This window comes from Mya arenaria, chromosome 8 (assembly GCF_026914265.1).
Source record: "Mya arenaria isolate MELC-2E11 chromosome 8, ASM2691426v1".
Classification (NCBI taxonomy): domain Eukaryota; kingdom Metazoa; phylum Mollusca; class Bivalvia; order Myida; family Myidae; genus Mya; species Mya arenaria.
In genome coordinates, this window is record NC_069129.1 from 28,067,047 (window position 1) to 28,086,410 (window position 19,364).

Here is a 19,364-nt window from a genome sequence, read left to right on the forward strand (position 1 = left end):
ACTTAACATAGGGAAATGATGATTTAAGTTAGGAATCTTAATGTAGGGAAATGACTTAAGTTAGGAAACTTAACCTAGGGAAATGATGATTTAAGTTAGGAAACTTAATGTAGGGAAATGACTTAAGTTAGGAAACTTAACATAGGGAAATGATGATTTAAGTTAGGAAACTTTATGTAGGGAAATGACTTAAGTTAGGAAATTTAACATAGGGAAATGATGATTTAAGTTAGGAAACTTAACATAGGGAAATGATTTAAGTTAGGAAACTTAACGTAGGGAAATGACTTAAGTTAGGAAACTTAACATAGGGAAATGATGATTTAAGTTAGGAAACTTAACATAGGGAAATGATTTAAGTTAGGAAACTTAACGTAGGGAAATGACTTAAGTTAGGAAACTTAACATAGGGAAATGATGATTTAAGTTAGGAAACTTAACATAGGGAAATGATTTAAGTTAGGAATCTTTATGTAGGGAAATGACTTAAGTTAGGAAACTTAACATAGGGAAATGATGATTTAAGTTAGGAAACTTAACATAGGGAAATGATTTAAGTTAGGAAACTTAACATAGGGAAATGACTTAAGTTAGGAAACTTAACATAGGGAAATGATGATTTAAGTTAGGAAACTTAATGTAGGGAAATGACTTAAGTTAGGAAATTTAACATAGGGAAATGATTTAAGTTAGGAAATGACTTAAGGTGTTTTATGAATACCGACCCTAGCTTCTTTACATGTGCATATTGTCACCGGTAATATAACGAGGGCTAATTAAGCCCATGCACTTCAGACTCTTGTAACGCCTGTTATTTCCGTATTCAGTTACAACAGGCTACGTGACTTGTTTATTAAGTCTCATGTGATTACCTTGAACAGTTTTTGAGTCAAGGTTTTTTTATGACAATAAAGTCAATGGCTTTGACAACAGCAATGCCATCAACGCTATCCTCATAACACAAATTCTTTTTAACCGTACAATGACTTCATTCACATCCACTAAAAACCTTCCAATGTTTCTGACTTTCAGCTGTGTTTTTTTAGTCGAGAATTTAATATACAGGAGCACTTGTGTTAAGCAGGAAGATATATGACTAATTCGACACTCTTAGGAGACTTAGCAGATGACAAAGCCACTGGAATTTGATATGAACAGAATTCTTGGCATTAAGGATAGGCTGATGCAAAAAATATAATACGAATTTAATTTAGATAAATTTAACTCATTTTACTTTAATGATCAAAACTAAAAAAAGTATATGATTTGATAAATTTTGGAGCTTTTTTAGGCTAGAAATTAAAATTAATTATCATTTATCATTGATCATTTAAGTAAAATCAGTTAAACATGATATTATGCACTAACATTATAAAAAAAAAAGTCAATCAAAAATCAATCAATCTAAAATTGTAAGCCTTTTATATTGACAGAAGGCTGCCATGACATTGAAAGACAGGTTTTGGTACTTCCTGGCATTCAACGCACAATTTTATCTTAGTGTTTAGTAATTCAAGGAATTCTAATTGAATGATTAACTGCATATATTTGAATACTACATAATCATTAAATTAATGCTCTGATGTACTCAGGGAAAGAAATTGAAAGCCTTTTAATAAATTAATAGTAAATTGAGCTATTTCGAGATCATATTAACAAATGTTCAGGAATATGATGTATATATTTTTATGATTAATGCTTCAGAGTACACGTTAATTTTTTGCATTGTCATCAACAAATATGATTTCATAATGACTGTAACAATAGATGCAGTTGTGCATGTTAGGTATTATCAATATCAATATCAATATCAATATTGTTTATCATGCATGGAAGGTATTATCAATATCAATATCAATATCAATATTGTTTATCAATGAACAATTTGCAACACAATCATTATATAAGGTTTCATGTTACTGTAAAGCACTTAAATTGTTCTCATTTGGATTTTCCTTCTTTGACACTTTGTTATCAATTAAAGTATTTCTAACCCCATGATGATAAAACATTTCTTCCATTCTATACAGGGTGTGTTTTTCTTGGTAACCTTTACAACAATATAAAGTTGTTTTCCCCAATTAAAAACTGTAGCACAGAGGGGAGTATCCCCAAACCCCTCAGCCAGCACTTTAAACCAAATAAATTTTGGTTCAGAAGGAGGGGCGAAAGTCAAAGAGTTATTCCCCCTCTAACATCAAATCCTGGAAATGCCCCTGCAATCTCCTCAAGATCAGCTTTAAAACAATATATTATATTGAAACAAAGTCCAAACCACCCTTAACTTAAGTATTAATTGTCTTAATTGCGACCTTGAACACTCAAGGAGAAGAATTTGTTGGTTTCGATATTTTTGTTGAGTTATGTTGAAAAGTCAAATTCTGCTCAAAAACTTCAGCCCATCTTTCTAGGTCAATCAGGGGCCCTATATTGTCTTTAGGACCATATAGAGTTGTCTTACTTAATTTTCTGATGGACTTGAACATTTGTTCTAAGTTTCATGCAAGTCAATTGAATGAAGGGTTTTTATGGTTTGAAGTGCCAAGGTTACGAAATTGTAAGCAGACTTTTTAAGCCAATTAAGGGCTAAACTTTGTATCTTGGACCATTTAGAGTTGTCAAACTTAATTGTCTGAAGGCCCTGACCACTTGTGTTATGTACCAAGTAAATTGAATGAACAGTTATGGAGATATGCTCAAAAAGCTCCAACATATCAACAAGCTTTAACTAAACTTTGGGCCATGATTTAAATATAGAACCATATAGCGTTTTCGAACTTTAATTGTGTGAAGTATAAAATGAATTGAATCAATGATTTTTAATATACTGCTAATGTGCTAAAAAATGAACGGGATAAGATATGAGTAAAAACCACAACTCATCCTTAAACATTAACGGGATGAAGCCTTCAACGCCTACCTAAGTAGAAATTCCTTATTCTTTGAAAAGTCAAGCTAAAAAGGTTTTCAGCAATATCTGCAAAATAGAAAGATGGCACGCTGGTATCATAGAATGTAGGTATGTCTAAGGCCTAAGGATGGATCTAAGGTATAATGTATCAATAAATATTGCAATTTACCCACATATATCAGATAATGAAAAATATAAATTCATGTCTGAACATTGTTGGTTCAATGTTTAAAACAATTTAATTGGCCTCCGATTGACAAATTGAATCGCCTTTCGCAAGCAGACTTAAAAGGTATATTTTTAGATAATATGAACATGAGTTTTTATTTCTTCTTCAATTAAGAAATAAGTTAACGAGTGTAACATATGCCAATAGCGTGAGCAGTCTAATATCCCATGATAATAATCGTTATATTGATATTCAATACCTTTTTCCAAAACCTCTTATACAATCATTCATAAGTTGTCATGATTTAAGAACAGATTCTTGTTCAAGCATTATGCATTATTTATTCAATGAGGTGTTCTTTTATTCTTTTCAAGGTGACTTTCAAAACTATTTTTCAGGATAGTTATCTGAGAGCATTGCTCCCAGTTTTTAACATTAATGTATTTTGAAGTTCTTTTATAACTATGCACATAATTTCGGATCTTATTACATCTATTTCACATTACTTAGTTGATAAGAGATGCTGTTTGCTTAATTAATTGTGCACCAAGTGAAAACACCCACTTAAAAAACAAACAATCCCATGAAATCTACATTGTTCACTTAATCATGTACGTTATACGAATAGGAAATTATTAGGATAATAGTCCCGGTGAACATTTATTAAAATGAAATTTATTTGTCAACAGAAGTCATCTTTTTAAGGTCATTCAAAATGTCTCCTTTTCTCAATCAATCAAGGGACATAACTCAAAAAGTATTCCGCTAGAGTTATGCGCCTTGGTACATATGAACATATTCATTTTGAGCATGTGTACCAAGTTGCAAGACAGGGGCATGGTCCTTGAAGTAAATGTTTTCTCTGGCAAAGTTTATACTAAGTTTCATTAAAATATCTTTAACAGTGACTTATCTTTAACAGTTAAGGAATTATTGCCAAGGTTCAGGTTTTTGCATAATGACACCAACTATGACACAACTTTTTTTTTGAGTAATGGCCAAGGTGAAAGTATGATGAAACCAACATTAATGTTAAGGCTATCACATTGAAGCTCAAATGATGTACCTTACATACACATAAATACATTAGTGAAACAAAACGTCAAATATTTTCCATTCATCAGGTTTGTTACCTTCATCAAGACATTTCTCATCATCCCGATATGAGTTGACGCTATCTGGCGACCGCGGTGAACGAACATCGTCGATACCCGAACTATCGCTCGCTGATGAGATTGTCTCCTTTTTAAGAACGCGGACCATCTCGGCTGATGCTGCGACGTCTAGCGGGGTTTTTCCATTAGCGTTTGGCTGGACGGGATTTGCACCATGTTTTAGGAGCAGTTCTACCAACTGGAAAAGAATAAAATAAAGATGAAACCTTTTTACACTATATTGAATGTGGCTGAGTGGTTATGGCTCATCACCCAACCAAGAGGAAATCTTTGATGGAACTAAATCTTTGCAAAAGTAAATGGTCCTGTTTCAAGATCATAAGGCTTAAGATTGTACATTTCTCTGCGTAACTTCATGATTGGCGTAACTGCTTTTCAATGAAAGTATTGCTGGCCCAGTTCCTTCAATAATAATCCTATATAATATTGAATGTGGCTTAGCGCTAAAAGTATTCCCCTTTCAACCAAAAAAAAAAAAGAAACTTTGCTCGCAAAATTTAAGTAAATGCTTATATCATTTAGAAACAAAATCACACTGTTTTGGGAAAAAAACGCTTAAATTTTATCTCAGTATCGTGACATTACACTAAATCATTTCACATCAACATTGAAGTTCCCTGCAACTATTGCAATATAATACTTCTTTACCACTCAGTTAGATTACATGGGGAAGACTTAACGCAAAAAGCTCATAACTGAATATCAAATAAAATGAGTTACGTCTGTTTTGCACTCAGCTTATTTATATAGAGCAATTAAATCTGTAATCTTTTCTGAAATGTCCTTGAACCATAGTTTCTTTCAATATCACTGAATGAAACAAACTGTACATGAAGTCTCGACTGTGCCCTGCCTATGTTGAAGTTTTCAGCTGCTCAATCAATGAAGATTTTTTATTTAAAATATCAGGGCTTCAAAGAGTTAAAAGTCTGTGAAAATTATCAAATATAAAAGAAAAAATATATAATGTCAAAAGTATGCATCAAAACCTTGAACTGCTGCTTCATCAGAGCGTAAAAATAGCTGCGAGTTCATCTTCTGCGCAAAAAACTTGATTAAAAGACGTTTTGTGTTCAGATATTTACATAATCAATCATTTATATGCGTATTCATCACAGTATGGCGACTTGGATCTATCTTTTTCCAAGCCAAGATTCTAACTTACTGCATCCAAGCCAATAAGTCTTTTGACATTTGCATTTCGAAATGGCGAGACAAGATTTCTTGGATCAATTTACGACATTCAAGCGAAAGTTCATTGTTAAATTACATTTCCTAAGTCTTGTTCAATAAAACACAACATCAGACAACTTGTTCCTCATCAATAGATACCAATAAAATTTCAAAGAATTGTCTAAGGCCATGTTTACCTCGCTTCCTCAAGATCATTCCCAGTAGGATACATATTGATTACACCGTCTAAATATATCTACATCCAAGACATATCTCATTCCCTATCTGGGTATAAAAATCGAGGAACTGCACTAGTGACTTCGTATTATATTTGGTCGTAAACTCTGCCGTCAATTTTATTACCTAGTGTCACATCATCTATTGTCTGCATCGATTCCATCTAATATTTTAACGAAGGAAACAAAAAGACGCAATTCGACCTAATCCGGATGTAATATATATCTGCGTTGTGTTTTTTTTTACCTTAAACCCCATCTAATCTTTTAATGAAGAAAACAGAAAGGCTAAATTCGAGCCAAAGGCCGGATTTGACTAAATCGGGATGTAATATGTACTTGCGTTGTTGTTTTTATATACCTTAAACCCCAGCTGATCTTTTAACCCAAGAAACAAAAAGGCCCGATCCGATGTAAAATGTTTTTTATGTTCTTTTATACTGCATGATTATAAGAGGTGAAAATTGGTATCAAATTTTCCTCTAATTATTGTCTGCAGAGAAATTTGAACAAGAAACAAGACATAAAAAAAACATGAGTATGTTATTAGATGTCTCTATCTAAACCTAGGTGAAATTCATGTACCCATACTAGACATATTTTACAGCGTTGATATTTCATGCCATGATGTTGTTTTTAAACTAGTAAAACTTATTTAAAATAGAGCCCTGTTTTAACGGTTATGTAATAGTTTGATGACATGAATTAAAATCTCAATATTTAAGAATGGACAGAGTGAGCGTAGCGGACGTGCCCTTCTTTATCATTAAGATTTTGATTCAGTTCATCAAACTGACTTAGAATAGAACCTCACTGGCTAACACATTGTCAATGCGAAATCTGATGCAGGGATTTTGTATTGGATGAGCGGCAGTCAGGGCAGACTTTTAAACACCAACGAAAGTTGAAATTCTTAATGATTAAGTCTAGTAATAATGACTGCCTATCTGCAGTTTCACTGGCTTTAAATGTAGATTGTATTCTAATATGTAATGGTTCTTATAATGTATGACTCAATAAGAGCCATATATTTTACATGTAACATTGTAAAGAAGCTTCAAACAAGCCAATCAGAGTATTACATGCACTCTATGAATGTTATTGGTGTTTAGATCGGATTAATTAATTTGGCCTTGATCCAATACTTAATGATCGTAATTACCCAAGTTTCAACCATACACGTTGTATAATATAAGTCGGTTATATTTCATGCATTACCAAACTAAACAACCTTCTTCCAATGGTCTTTGTCGCTCCCTTAGAATAAATGGACTTAATTTGTGATACATTCACTAATTATACCCATTCTAGATATTTAAAGATAAAATTGTTTTTCGTATCTGGATTAATAAAATCCATAAACACTTCATAGGAGAAAAATGTCGTGGTTACTATCGACCAAATATAGGTCATACTGTAAGAGACTTGACTACATGTGACTATTTATGGAAACGGCATTAAATGGCGTTATCAAAACCACATTTCATTGTTCGTATTGACTCACGTTCAATCCAATGTCATGGCAACCAATTTGTCAATATCCTATTACATTTTGTCAGAATGACTTTGTATTTACATAAAGATTAGATGAAATGAACCTTTGTATTTATATCTATGTAGTCATTAAGAGTATTCATCTTATCAAGAATTAATTTTTTTACGCAAGATTAACAGCTGTCAATGCTTAAAAGACCAAGGTCAAAATTAATTAAATGTCGTCTATTTTTAATTATGGGGAATAACAGTACACCCGAATGGAAATTGACTCGAAATAATTCATTTGTTTTCATTAAAAAGCTTAATACACAAAAATCATGGAATGGCTAGAAATAGTCAGTAGTTCTTACAAAGTTTATTTATAAAGATGATTATTTATTTTTCAATCAGATTAAATGATTTTTCTTTCAAATTCCAAAGATTTTTCTTGCGTAACTACAATTTTAAAAGAACAATATATAAACAAATTCACTGAATAGTCACATATATATTCCAAACCCTTCAATTCACCTTCTTGTGTCCATTAATAGCGGCGTCATGGAGGGGGGTGTCATTTTCCAACCCCTGGACGTTCACATTGGCGCCCGCTTTCAAGAGTTGCTTAGCAACCGAGAACCAGCCTCGATTACTTGCTTCGTGTAAGGGCGTCCAGCCTGAAAAGAAGACAAAAAGTTGAAAATATTTGACAGAAATGAACCATAGGAATAGCCAATGAAAAAAAAAGTTTTTAAGCAATTCTTAAGCAAAACATGTGGGGGGTTTTGTAAAATTTTATACAATGCACATACCAACTTCAACTGTCATAGAATCTGGATGGACGAAATGAAGAATTTGAGCTTTTTACCAGTCTTAGACCCACATGAGATGTATCATACAAAACCAGTGAAAAAATATAATTAATATAAATGAACTTACCAGCGAAAAAAAAAAAATATATATATAATTCATATTAATGATTTAACCAGCGAAAAACTAGAGCTATCACTGAATGTGATTAATACCCCCGAACACCGCCTCTCATTATGATTTATCATTGTATGAAGTTTTATGAAATTCCATTTAGTAGTTTTCAAGTTACTGTCCGGACAAAAGTTTGACAAAAAAAAAACCACAGAAAAAGGCAATAACTCTGTAATTTGCTAAAATAGTGTAACGATTCATGAATACACTGAACTCCTTCTCATTGTGCTGTACCATTGTATAAAGTTTTATTGCATTCCATCCGGTAGTTTTCAAGTTATGCTCCGGACAAGAAAAAAGTAACAAAGGGCAATAACACTGTAATTGGCTGAAATAGAATTGCGGTTCCTGTACACTGCACCTTCTCTCATTATGATCTATCACTGTATCAAGTTTTATTAAATTCCATCCAATAGTTTTCAAGTTATGCTCCGGACAAGAAACAGTAATAAAGGTCAGTAACTCTGTAATTGGCAGAAATAGAATTGCAGTTCCTGTACACTGAACTCCCTCTCATTAAGATCTATCACTGTATCAAGTTTTATTAAATTCCATCCAATAGTTTTCAAATTATGCTCTGGACAAGAAAAAGTAACAAAGGACAGTTACTCTGTAATTGGCTGAAATAGAATTGCGGTTCCTGTACACTGCACTTCCTCTCATTATGATCTATCACTGTATGAAGTTTTATTAAATTCCATCCAATAGTTTTCAAGTTATGCTCCGGACAAGAAAAAGTAACAAAGGGCAGTAACTCTGTAATTAGCTGAAATAGAATGCGGTTCCTGTACACTGCACTCCCTCTCAATATGATCTATCACTGTATGAAGTTTTATTAAATTCCATCCTATAGTTTTCAAGTAATGCTCCGGACAAGAAAAAGTAACAAAGGGCAGTAACTCTGTAATTAGCTGAAATAGAATTGCGGTTCCTGTACACTGCACTCCCTCTCATTATGATATATCACTGTATGATTTTTTTTTAAATTCCATCCAACAGTTCTCAAGTTATGCTCCGGACAAGAAAAAAGTAACAAAGGACAGTAACTCTGTAATTAGCTGAAAAAGAGTTATGTTCTTGTGCACTGCACTTCCTCTCATTGTGCTTTACCATTGTATGAAGTTTTAATAAATTAATGTCTGGAAAAAAGTTTGACAGCAAAAAAACAAAACAAAGAGCAATTACTCAGTAATTAGCTAAAGTAGAGTTATGGTTCTTGAACAATGCACTTCCTCTCTTTGTGCTTTACCATTGTATAAAGTTCCAATGAATTCCATCCAGTACTTTTCAAGTTATACTCCGGACAAAAAAAAGTAACAAAGGGCAATAACTCAGTAATAAGCAAGGATAGAGCTATGGTTATTGTACACTGCACTTCCTCTCATCATGCTCTATCATTGTATGAAGTTTAATCCAATTCCATCCAGTAGTTTTTACTTATGCTCCGGACAAGGTAAATTGCAACTGACCGACAAACCGACGGACAGACCGACCACAGGGTGACTCCAATATACCCCCTTCAAACTTCGTTTGTCGGGGGTATAAAAATATAATTCATATTAATGAACTAAGCATTTATAATGGCATGATATTGTTGGTGGATTCGTGTAGACCTCGAATTTGAAATTATAAACTATTTTCTGCCAGTCAGTTTAAACACGAAGGAAACCTTTGAGTACCAGCAGTAATGTCAGCTGTTCCTAACAATAACTTTCTAAAGATCGACAGAAGATGTGCCATATTAAGAAAATGAATAAAAAGAACTCAAATTTCAGAAAAGGGGAAACATTTTCAGACAAATAATGGATTGAATGAAAAAAAGAGGCAAATTAACTATACAGTTTTCGAATATGACTCGATCGTACTGCGTGTCTTTGGACTTAAATTATGTTGACAAGCAGCCCTATGCCAAAACAACCATTTCCAAGTATCTGATTAAAATAATAACCACAAGATATTTTATATGATTTAATTAGATGGTTATAAAAGCAAATGTCATGTTTATCCTGTTTATTTTTCTAAGAAATATTTGACGCATATGTTAATCAAGGGGCTGTATCAACAAAAATTCTACGATACTGGTGAAATATTTCTGAAGTACGAAATAACTCATAGGAGTCATGATAAAACAGCTGGGGCCTAAAAAAAAAAAAAAATTTGGTTCGGGTTACCCGACCCTACCTACGGAATAGGCGCCGACCCTACCGATTTTATAGTCAGTTTGAAAAAAAAATGAAAAACTAAAAAAAAAAAACAAAAAAAAAAAAAACATTTCGTTTTTTTTTTAATTGCTTTTTAATATTAAGTTTAAACCTTAAATGCTTGTACAGAAGATAGCTTTAACACCATTCTCCAATGATGAAAATTATATTCTTATATAAAACCTTATAAAAAAAATAAATAAAAAAAAATAAAAAGCCTACCTACCCTACCCATTTTTTTTAAGGATGTAACCCTAACCAAACAATTTTTTTTTTTAGGCCTGGTCATTATTATGAATGTTTGCATTAATACAAGGGTCAAGTTGTGGTGACAATCATATTTGGCTAGTCTTTATATCTTTAAGTTAACTTAAACTGATCGAACTATATAGGAGCTAATCTCAACCAATAAAAAAAAAATATCGGTCAGTCTGATATAGAATTTAAACTAATTTTAACAAACTGACCTCAATATCCTCTTTGAGACTTGTTATTTACTTAAATTGGACATAATTTGAAATATTTAAACTATTGACCTAAACTGTACAATTGTGTAACATTGTAATTTATACCATAATGGTTTTTTTATTCAAAATCCAAGACAGCATGGCCACTTAATTGTCGCAAATGTTTAATTTTATAAGTGAAGAAAAACAACATAATTTTTTATATACAAACTTGTCAATGTCACATTAAATTTTAATGTTATAAGTTTCGCAATATGCCTTGAAGTTTTGGCTAAGAAAGCATACTCATAACTTGTTAAAACATTAAAATTTTATCTGTGTTTACATATTTTTAATCTGTAAACAAACTTCACTATAAAATGTTATTATTAACAATGACATTTATCATGCAGAATAAACGTTAAATAAAGCATACACGACATGACAAGTCATTTCCGTTCTATTTTTAAACACCTTCGACCAAGCATGCCCAAATATTCGGTTATTTCAAGCCCACTATATTATGAGGCTGTTAACACGATCGTATTGCAGTTCAAGATTACAAAAAAATTTGGCTAAAAAAAAGGAAATGTATATCGCTAAAACCACGATGAATACAAGAAATATGATGACTAATTATAATACACGAATACACTATTACAACTTGACAAATTTTTGTGGTGAAAATCTAACCTAAAAACTAAGACACGATTGATTTAAACTTATATCGTTGTTTACAAAAACCTTAAATTAAAACCCATATAAAATTTATTTAAGGAAGATGTTTTTGACACATGTCATAGCACTTAACAAAAGATGAAAAACATCGGACAAAAAGACAGCTTAGTAAAATTTTAGGCCTTAAAATTACCTTGGCTGTCCTGTATTAGGGTTTTTAAATGCAGTATGTGATAGCTAGTGACCTTAAACTTTGTATATTTACATCATAAAACATAGCACGCTATAATAAGCTAGGTGCAACAATTTATTTTCTTCTATAAAAAACACATCAAACTAGTTGCAAAAATTCATACTGTCAAATTTTCTTACTATACATTAACCCATTAACTAATACCCCTAGTGAACAGCTTTCAAGGTGCAAAAAAAAATGAATTGAATCTTTAAGACTTAAATACTGTGAGATAAATAATGCTTGCTTCGTCAACTACTAGAGTTATTATAATTACAGACGAGCACAAAGTGCACTTTGTATAATTACAGTCAAGAGGGTTGATCTTATTGTGGGAATACATGTATATACTGCTGTGAAAACATTAATGTCTATAGGACATGAATTATGGTGGTTCGGGCAAGCAACAAATTCAAGATTCTAACATGAGTTTGACCCTTAATTCTCATATTCAACTGCATACTGTTCTACAGAAGCGAGTGTCATAAACCGTGTATCGAAAGTGAAGGAAACCCGTACCCGCATGTGGTTATATCGCAGGTGATTGCAGGTTATAAAGAATAACAGCTTATTTTTTTCATTTTATTTTAAAGAACTTACCTAACTGTTTTGTACCATATTATCAATGACAACGTTCAATAAGCTGCGTATGTATAAGTGGTTATCATTGTAATTTATCCAAGCGCTACTTATTGCATGGTAAAGCTCTGCCTACTAGTTAACTGTTCTGTTATTGGAGTTAAGAACAATGTATATTCAAAAACAAAGAAAGCTCTTTCCAATATGGAACAAATACATGTCTACGTAATTTACTAATCACTGATTAGGATTTGTTTGACATATTCAACAGAGGTGACATTTTTGCATGTTCTATTAATCTACATTTGATTTTTTCATCCCACCATTATTATTAACAATTTTTTCGTTATAAAATCTACTTCTTCTTTTATGTCACAGTAAGGCAATCCCTGAATTTTTGTTTTTAATGATATCACTTTTAAAGAGAGATTCAACTTAGAAGCCAGAGAAAAAAATCAGGGCAAAATGAGGTCTGTTTCTGCACTAAGGGACAAGTTTTTCAAGAAAAATGACTGGAGAAATAAAATGTATCTTTATGGAAAGGTTTTTAGACAATGAGTCACATCTATATAGAACTTACATCTTATTTCATTTCTATGCAACTTATTCTTCGTTTTGTGAGGATTTTTTCATTCTGAATTAGATTTATGGAACAAATCCCTCTTTAAATTGCCCAGGTATGTTTTACATTAAGTGCTTCACATTGATTTTGAGAAAAAGTAAACTGAATCTAGCCAACATTACATAAAAGGATAAGGGGAAAAACGTCATGTCAAACAACTATAGTATAAGCCTAAGCGTTGAATTGAGTTCTTATTCTTAGAACTGCAATCGTCAAGAACTGTTAAAATTCCCACTTTGCGATAGATTGATTTGAAAAATGGTTAAAATCCTTCTCTCACGACACTGTGAAAGATAAACACAACAATAAGATTGCTTTTTTGTTCACATATGGAAAGAAAACTTTTTAAGACGCTCAAAGAAATTTACCAGCAAAATCTGCGACGTTCACGTCTGCGCCTGCTTTTATGAGCTTTTTTATAAGTTTGATGTCTCCGTTAATGGCTGCAAGGTGAATAGGCATCTCCCCACGAGCGTTCCGCTTGAATACTTTCTTGTCCAGACTCGATTTTTTCACTTGCTGAATCGGCGTAGGTGACGATGGTTTGACTGGCAAGTCTGAAAGAGAAAAACTCAAGGGTAATTGCCAACATCCAATTGTTCTAGTTGTGAAAGGAGAGGGAACAAACCTATCTCTTTGATTCGAATCACTCTTTTTCAATGATTCATATGACTTTGACGATTTACTAAACATAAACATTGATTAGTTTTATCAGGGGTTAGATTTGGTTGGATGCAAAAAGCCTAAACTTTACGTAAGAGTCCAGGGTGCTTGGGTGGACAAGGGGACTTGGGGAGTACAAGGCGGTGCCTTGGTTGGGGTCACTTTTAGCTCCTGGATGTGAAGTATTTAAGAGCCTGTGTACTTAATCTGTAGTAGATTTTAAGACAACATACTCAAAAACAATGGAAGTTTCACACTCCCTGTTTGATCCAAATTCATTTTATTTTCTTTGATAAGAATCATGCTAAATAGAAACCAGTAATAACTTCGTATATGAAAACGTCACAAAAAGGTGTGGATGGTTGAACTCAAATTTAGGACATATTTTATGAAAGCTGGACATCCTTTTCGCGGATACTGCCAGGTGCCTCTAGATTCAAACAGATGATATTGTGATTCATACAATCTTTGTAGCACTATTCTGGTGCAAAATATCAGCAAAAAGGACTGTAAACCGTCACATTTTCTCACCCATAAAGATTGGTTTTAATTTGAAAAGGTACATTTTGTCACACTAAGAGCATTAAAAAGACACTGTTTGATTATTATTTTTTTTTATATAGACTAGAGTCTAGACATGAAAAGTTACGAGTCCATATCTAGGTTTTCCATGACTGTCTTCTTTAAGTAGACATCTAAATATGGAAACTGTAACTTTCTTACGAACAATCTTTTCAATAATGAAAGCATGCTACAATGAAGAGTGCGATTCAAACAGTTGTCATAGCTCTCGACATAATCTATGATATAATTGATAATAAAAATAAAACCCGAAACAACTTTGGTTAATAATTCTTGACAAATTAAAAGAAAAACCTCATTTATAGCTATATAAATTTGTAGATATTATTATTTAATTAATTTTGACATGTCTCTTATTCACTGAAGTATAGTATGTCATAAAGATGATCTCTTTTCAAGCTAATTCAAGGAGCTAATTTTCAAAACTGGGTTTATTTTCGGAAGATAAACCTAAAAACAAACACCAGTCATAAAAGTTCCACTCATTAAAACAAATGATATTTTATTTTCTAGGAATACAATATTGGGAAATTGTCTTAAAAGTCTTTCAGTGTCGTTTTTATGTCTTGTGCTGAATAATATCAAATTCGGCAATAAAGTTCATTACAGAAGCAAGATGGTAAATTATTGGGTGTAATAAAATACAGATGAAATCCTGGTATGACATCTAGTATTTCTTTTATTTTACGAATAGCTAGGGCAACCAATAATATCTTTAAAATAAGTTTCACTGTGCCTTTTCAATTTGGAAAAATAAGTATGATAAAATCCAAAATTATAGTTCATACACTACCTAGCATTTTTGAGAGCATTGCCCTAAACTCGGATGATTTTTTTTAGGCCTAATATAAATTATGTTTCTGCATCATGACTCGTCGGAAAAATCTACATAACCCTATAAAGTCTGAATACACGAGCAGCGAAGTTGGGAGTCTTCATAGACAGCTCATTACGACATTGTCTGCCAGTGAACGCCATTAACGAGCATCAAAATTATAGCTTTCAATGCCTGTTACCCCCGTAAGCGCCTTTATTTCCACAAAGACAAGTCCGAAAATAGGCTTCTAAATTGCTGGCGGTCAATAGAATATGGGCTGCTTACGAATATTCATGTAACGCAATACACAAATGCAGATTTAGTTTAAGTTAATGGCAGGATTTGGTTTTTGAGGGTTCAAGGCGGATTGAAAATGACTGGGTGCTGCAGAAAAAGGAAAGGGTGCTGAGGTACAAAAGGGCGCATTGTAGCGCAGTGAATCATTAAAGCACATGAATTTGAAACTGTTAGAAATTGTGCTTGAAAATTTTTTGAAGTAATATTAGTTTTCAACCACCAGATATGTACAAAATTGTTTGAATTCGTAATCATACATTTTTAATCTTTGACTATCTTAGGCATTTAATTCTTAGAAGGCAGGAGGGTGCACATGCTGGTCTGCATGCGGGCGAAAGGGTGCTTCCAAAGAAGGACAGGGTGCAGCACCGTCCCATAACCCCCTTGCTAAAACCCAAGGTTTTTATTTGCCATTGTACAAAAGGGGTTTATGGGAAGTGAAACAATGAACAATGTCAAACAGTTTCATAGACAAAACTATTTGATATCATGTTGAGATTGCTATGTAATTTAGCCATGTTAACTGAGTGCAACCAATTTTCATGAAAATTACCTTCGTTATGAAGTGCAAAGTAATTACTGTACCTATTTTTGCATTTTTTCCTCGGATATAATTGTCCTCCAATTTCTTGCTCACAAATTGATGAAAATAAACACTTGGTTCGTTATTATTAAGCTAAGAGAAAATTACAGTAATGACTACAGGGAAATCGCTATGGACTTATGTCGTCGTCGTGCGAGCTTTGATTAAATAACCTCATTAGGAAATAAACAAATCTTAGTCCTAACCTATTTAGTAGACAATGTAAGACATTTTCTACATTAGCTCTTCTTTAAATAGAATTATAATGTTCAAGATGAATATCATGATAAGTTCAAGGTCAAAGATGTATAAGGTTCAAAATGGATTCAGGTCAAGGTCATAATGGAATGGAATAGGAGGATCTTTTTGTGAAGACTGCCAGCAGGGCACTTTAACCAGGAATGGAGCAGACACCCTAGCCCTTTGGGAGGGGAAAAAACAAGTTTTCTGCAGTTTTTGGAAGTACTATTTCCAACCTAATAGAGTGTAATATCAATAAAACAGTTAATATATTACTCAGAAAGAAAGAAAGGGGGGGAACAGGGTCTGGGGAAGTAGAAGGGTATTGTCTACAGCAAAAAAAAACGTAAAAAGGTCCTGGCCAGTGAACTACATAGCATATATTTATTGTTCTTTATACCCATAAGCCAGTGGCTAGTGAAATTTCTGTTGGACTTCAATTTGTTAGATTAAGAGACATCCAGTTATTTGGTGACTTAAATGCCCATGAAATCTATCAGACAAAGACATAATGGCACCATTTTTTTGCAAATCAGATATCAGACTCTGTAAATGGTATCTAGGGAAACATTGAATCGATTCTTCTGAACAATGTTCAAGTTAACAACCGTGTTAAAGCCATCATTGTTAACTTTAAAAACAAAACTACTCTCACAGTTTTAAGAATTCTTTTGTGAGCTGCAGTATTGTTGATTATTCTAAAGTGTGTTCAAGTTAACAACAGTGTTAACTTCATCGTTGTTAACTTAAAAACTTCTCTGAAAGATTTAAGGATTCACTTGTGAGCTGCATTATTCTAAATAAGATTTGAGACAACTGTCTTAGCTGTATTTGTTTGAATAAAATTTATGTACTCATTAAAACATATTTCACATAGAAAAAGTTACAACCATGAAGTAAACAACATTGTTAACTACAAGGTTATGAACAATCAGCCCACTGACTGCAAAAAAACCCACAACAGAATATTTTCTACTTAATATACAAAAATGTTTCCGAGCTGTTAAAACACCCACCTTGCGCCGATTCATCCGACATCTTCATAATCATCGCGAGCTGCTGACGTTCAGACAGGGGGACACCACGAGAGCCACCGCCCGGTGTTTTCTGGCTCGCAACAAGGGGAGATGACTCACAACTTATACTTCCTCGTTTACGCTTGTTAGGGGTCTTTTTATCTGTATTAAAGGATAACATATTTAAGGTCATTCCAAAGAAATATACACAAATAGACACAAACTAAGATGATTATATAATTTATATGCTTCATTTATTTATACTATTAAATTCATTCTTCAACCAAATTAGTAAGTTTAGTGAGGTAAAGAATGGTTAAATAGTATAATTGTTCGAATCTCATCCAAATGGTTTTGGGCTTGATCCCCAACAAGGGTACTTTCCCATTGCTTCTTTAAAAGGACACCAGTGCTGTACGTAGATTGTCTTAATTACGCCAGGGATCGGTCAGGTCATGAATTTAAAACTCTTCACAAAAAAAGAAGTCAAAACATATCGGAACAAAAGCCCCCTTAAGACACAGAATTTGAAGTTGTCTGGCATGGAAACCTTTCCATTGCATTGTGATCTTTACAATTAATGAATTTTGAAGATCAAAATGTCAATTTGATTCTTTTTGTGTTTTAAAAAAACGTTCAAAAATCATTATCTTCCCAAATGCATTAGTCAACTCTTCATTGAAATAATCACTATATTCTCTTAAGCTGACGGAAATGCTATAAAATCCGAGCCATGTTCTATTCACATGAATGATTCAAACACGAGTCTTGCTTCATGTTTTAAATGAAACCAACATGGCAAGTGAGAATTACAGCGGATTGCATGAATGAGATCACTTTTTAAGCACCATTATAATGTACACGACATCACCAACTGTGATAACCACTTATGTTTCTGATAGGTTGTCAGAGGTTGGAAGCCACGATCTGCAAAGACTGTCATTTTTGGTCGATCACGTGTTTGGGAAAATAAATTGTTTTCGAAGATCATTTTGTTTGGGCATATTGTTTGTCCAAGAAACAGCTTTTTGAGTGAAAACACTTTGCTGACAAATTTGGTCGTGGATAGTTTTTCATGCCTTTAATCAATATGCTCCAGCGTCTTCTAAATCATTAAAATTTTGCACCTAATTAAATTACCGTAAATGTCCTATTTAATGCGCTACCCTAATAGGCTTGCCAGGGGTCTTTTGGATAGCCTATTTTCTGATTCCGTGACAATAACAATGAATACCTAAACACTTAACTCCAAAAAATACAATTTATTCCATTGAAAATCATTCCATTTTTAGAGAACCTGCTGACATCTTGCATTTACTGAAAAACCATTCCCCATTGCACACAATGACAGTCGCAATGAAATTACCAAAATTTGTGTATTGATACATTGAAGCCAATTGTGTTCAGAGGACCATTTCATTGATTTACACAGCAGTCTATGCTTAAAGCTGCTACTGATCGTTATTTCATGTTTTAGATTTGGTGGATTTTAAAAATTTGCTGAATGGGGAAAAATCTTTCTTTTTTAGGGTACAGGGTTCCAAAAACGGCTAGCGCTCTGCGCAATTAATACAACATATATGGTAAACATAAAACATCGCAATTTATAACCATTGTCCTTGTGTGGGGAGGGTGGGGACAGAGTCTTGATTTTAGGCCCTTGCCCTTGAGGTGGGGACGTTCTAACAAGGGTAATAGTCCCTTAACTTTATAACTAATTATACAAACTAAGAACGCCGTTAACTCACCAACATCATCGTGTGATGGGGAGGATGAGGATAGGAGCTTTCGTTTTATGCCCTTGTCCTTGAGGTGGGGGTGTCCTAACAAGGGAAACAGTCCTTTAACTTTGCTAAGAACGCTATAAACTTACCGTCATCATCGTGTGATGGGGAGGGTGGGGACAGGAGCTTCCGTTTTATGCCCTTGTCCTCGGGTTGTGGTGTTCTGACAAGGAAAGGCTTCTCCTGAAATCACATAACAAAATTAATAACATTTGTGTCATTATTCTATTTTTCCTTTACAACTTTGACCAAAAAAAGTTTTGTATTGAGAGGGTTCTTTTAAAATTTAAAACCAAATGCACATGTTCGTGTGATCTGTTTTAATTAAAACCAGAAACACACACTTCAAATGTATGGAAAATAGGTCTGAAACATTGCTTTCTTTGCTACAACTAATTTTTTTCATTCTACTATTATGTAATTATTTTCTCACCACGCAATTTAGGAAAGATTTTTCTCTCCTTTTTTTTCTTATTTTTACCCTCTAATTCCAGGATAGCATA

General features: G+C 33.1%; 1 protein-coding gene across 3 annotated transcripts in view; it reads right to left on the minus strand.

Annotated features, from left to right (window-relative positions):
• LOC128242886 (ankyrin repeat domain-containing protein 12-like) overlaps window positions 1-19,364 on the minus strand; it is a 70,616-nt gene that overhangs the window by 25,843 nt on the left and 25,409 nt on the right. For all 3 annotated transcript variants that reach the window (XM_052960288.1, XM_052960287.1, XM_052960286.1), the window contains exons 3-7: window positions 18,951-19,044; window positions 17,078-17,239; window positions 13,248-13,436; window positions 7,672-7,814; window positions 4,214-4,433 (exon numbers count right to left, since the gene is read on the minus strand). In XM_052960288.1, coding sequence (XP_052816248.1) covers window positions 4,214-4,433; window positions 7,672-7,814; window positions 13,248-13,436; window positions 17,078-17,239; window positions 18,951-19,044 — 808 coding nt within the window. The remainder of the gene's footprint in view (window positions 1-4,213; window positions 4,434-7,671; window positions 7,815-13,247; window positions 13,437-17,077; window positions 17,240-18,950; window positions 19,045-19,364) is intronic.